Source organism: Tupaia chinensis, unplaced genomic scaffold (genome assembly GCF_000334495.1).
Source record: "Tupaia chinensis unplaced genomic scaffold, TupChi_1.0 Scaffold000612_1, whole genome shotgun sequence".
Classification (NCBI taxonomy): domain Eukaryota; kingdom Metazoa; phylum Chordata; class Mammalia; order Scandentia; family Tupaiidae; genus Tupaia; species Tupaia belangeri.
The window spans coordinates 952,420-956,057 of NW_006160131.1; the positions used below are offsets into that span (position 1 = coordinate 952,420).

The window sequence follows — 3,638 nt, forward strand, 5'->3', positions numbered from 1 at the left end:
ACGACGACGACCAGGAAGACGACAACTGAAGAGCCTGAAGAGCTGAAACACGGTGCAGTCTCCAGACCCTGAAGATCCTGAAGAGCTGACACTGCATCGTCTCCAGACGACCTGGGAGACCCTGAAGAGCTGTAACACTACATCGTCTGCGGACGACCCTGAAGAGCTGTGATACCGCGTCGTCTCCGTGCTGCTCACAGTAGACAGACGCGACCCTTAAGAGTTGTGACACTGCGTCGTCTCTGTGCTGTACCGTGCTGCCCACAATAAACAGACGACACTGTCGTCTCCGTGCTGTAACACTACGCTGCTTGCCCCGGCTCTCACTCCTTCACTCAGGAAACCCGTTCGGCTGTCCCCCCAGGTCGGGACAAACCAGCTATTTGCTTAAATGAACAATAGAATAACTCATCATGAGTGAAAACATCCTGACTCCCCAAAAAACTGATTTGAAACCAGAGGTATCTCCTGGCTGCTCCCAGGTCCCTTCTCTCTCTTCCTCTCAACGGCACCCCTGCCACAGCTCCCCCGTGGTTCTCACCCACACTGCACTGCTCACTCAGTCCGGTACTTCTGAGTTGGAAGAGCACGGAGAACACACCTAACTAAAGAATGTACGTAAATTGCTTGTACTGGACAAGACTAGCAATAACTTTAGAATGCAGTGCACATGTATCAGCTTAAATATTCAAGTAGGCAAAAAGTTGAAAAAAATCCATATTATTGATCAACTGATGAAGTAAATAAATAGTATATCCCTACAGTGAAATACTATTCAGCAATAAAAATGAAACTACTGACCTCTGTTAAAATGAGAATAAATTGCAAAAGCATACCAAGTGAAAAAAAAAAAAGCCAGACACAGAAGACCGTATATTCCAGGACTTCATGAATATGAAATGCTCAGACAAGGCTAATCAACACAGATATAACAGATTAGTGGCTGTCTGAGACTGAGGGTGGAGACAAGGACTAACGGGGAGAAGAGGGATCTTACAGGGTAGCAGAAAAGCTCTGAAACTAGCTCATGGGGGATAGCTGAGTAACTCACTGAATTTACCGAAGATCACCTCTACTCTTACAACATGGGAATTTTAGGGTAAAGATGCTAAATACTGAAAAAACTAAGAAACTGATTCTTTTTTTATCAAGGATGAACTAGAGAGTTTTCTCCTTTTGATGAAAAGGGTGAGCTTGGGACAAGCAGATGGCATAATGGGTTACATCGCTGGACTCCCACTTAGCTGACCACAGTTTTGAATCCTGGACCTCACAGCTTCAACTCATAATGGGTGCATGTGCAAGTGTACCTAAAATTCTTTTTTTTTTTTTTGCGCGGGGGGGGGGTTGGTGCTATAGGGTGCATGCGCTCGCCAGAAAGACAGAGACAGAAAATGAGAAATCACCACCACGCCACCTGCCAGCCTCCCAATAAAATTTATTTGAACCTTAGGCAGAAAGCCTCTTAATTACCTGCAAAAACTCATTGAGTACCCAAAAGTTCAGAAATTCTAAAAAGTAAAAAAATGGGAACAGGATCAAAAATGAAACTTACTAAAAGGAGACAGGGAAAAACTTGATAACATTTAATTTCTGAGAATATATGGAAATCTGGCCTTCAAATTGCAGACCTTCTATATAACACCCCTTCTTCATTCCAGTGATCATTGCTCCTGTTTACACTTCACCTTTCCATTAGAGGAGACCAATCCTGGGCCGACTCAAGGTGAAAAAGGCAACCGCATCCCACATGACCGACCCGATAGTTCCAACCTGAGACCCAGTGACCAGAAACACACCCAGCACATGTACTTGAATGCCCAAACTCTTAGGAAGATAATAGAGGAGAAGGAATTGTGACCTGGCCATCCCCCTCCCAAGGGTGCTTTTTCTCACCTTCCTTCTCTCTCTCTCTCTCTCTTTCTCAGTCGAGCATATACGCCCTAAAGCAAATTAAAAAAAAAAAAAAATGTGGGTCCAGCAGTTGGCATAATGGCTATGTCGCTGGACTCCCATGTAGTCGACTACAGTTGGAGTCCTTGACCTGGTGGCTTAAACTCACACCAGGCGGGTATGTGTGCATGTCCAAGATCCGGAGAGGAGAAGGGACTACAGTGTGGCCATCCCCCCTGGGGGGTGATTTCTCGCTTTCTGTCTCTCTGGCAAGCGCATGTGCCCTATAGCAAAAACCTCTCCAAAAAATAAAAATAAATGGACTTCAAAAGGAAACATTATCAGTACTTCCTCTATCCCTTTCTATCACAGAACTCCTCACCTGGTTCAGGGAGCTCAGTCTGTGGTGTCAAACTGGGGATTCCTGGCTCCTTCTGCGTAGCATCGACGCTGGCACTAGATTTATCACAGACATTCAACTGTGGCCCAACTGAATCTAAGCGGCTGGCTTTATTTGCATCTGTCCGTGTATCCTCCACTGCATTTGTTGGAGGAGGAGCTCTATGTTCTGGGAACTCATCCCCTGCCTTCTGCACAGGGTCACCAGGAAGTAAGACCCCAAAGGCACCCTCAGAGTTCTCCTTCTCCCTAAACCTGTTGGTACGCTTACGAGGTTTAGTGCGCCTCGGGTTTAAACGTTGCCACCGCTTCTTAGGAACCACTTGATTTACACCACTGGGTTCATCATTCTCACTGTTCATTTCAGACTCCAATGCTGGGCCTTTTCTGTTTTCAAAAGCGGGGCCTTTTTCAGGAATTTTATCAGGGTCAGACTGTTTAACCTTCGTATCAAAATGAATGCCAGAAAAACAAGTACCATCTTCACTTGTTAAAGTGCCGACTAGCTGTACAGGTTCTTCCTTACCAGGATCTTCTGCCCCACCTTTTGCTGAGCCACTCTCTGCACCTCCACTTTCTCTATCTCCCTGCAATTTAGCCTCAAGCGTCACAGCTGGCAGCTGGTTCAGCTTTCTTTTACGTTCTGTCTTTAAGGCTTTGCGGTTCACTGTGTTCTTTCCCATCTGGGCTGAAAAGGCATCTCGAAATTTGGGTGGCAGCTTTGATCGTCCACAGTGGCGCCTAGTAACACAGTTTGAACGACTTTTGCCAGAAGTAGGAAGGTCTCTTCTGTCAGACACCAAGCCAGGTAGGGAGGCAGACAACTCCCCCGACAGTGCAGGGCCACTCCTGCTAGGGCTTGGGTGTGCGGCGTCCTGAGTGCCATCTCCATCTTTTTCTGAATTGTGGGTGGAAGCTCCTGAAACCACAACCTTAGAAGGCCCTACAGGACCACTGGTAGAACAGTCCCCACGCCCAGGGTTCCGGTAAGAGATCAGGTTCTGAGCCGTCATCAGCCGCTGCTCCTTGGTTTTACTGTCATGCATGTCTTTCAACATCATTAGCAAGGTACTAAATTTGTAGTCTGGTTCAATAGGGAGGTGATTTTGACTAGAAGAAGAAAAAAGTAACTGTTTTGACGGCTTTGAAGTTCCAGAATCACCGACATCCTCAGTTAAGGATCTGTAGGAGAGCTCCTTCAACTCTGACAGGACGTGTTTCACCACGGCCGACTCTATGTCACTCGGGTCCCTGGCTTTCTCGTGCATGTTGCTCAGTAGTTTCAGCCCGTCCATTTTCCCACTTTTAGAGATGCTGGCCAAAGAAGAGCCTTTGGTATCGGAAGA

The 3,638-nt window shown here is 46.6% G+C and overlaps 1 protein-coding gene across 3 annotated transcripts in view; it reads right to left on the reverse strand.

Annotated features, from left to right (window-relative positions):
* Positions 1 to 3,638, reverse strand: part of NSD1 (nuclear receptor binding SET domain protein 1) — a 140,835-nt gene that overhangs the window by 75,369 nt on the left and 61,828 nt on the right. For all 3 annotated transcript variants that reach the window (XM_006158871.3, XM_006158872.3, XM_014591740.1), the window contains one exon: positions 2,276 to 3,638. In XM_006158871.3, coding sequence (XP_006158933.1) covers positions 2,276 to 3,638 — 1,363 coding nt within the window. The remainder of the gene's footprint in view (positions 1 to 2,275) is intronic.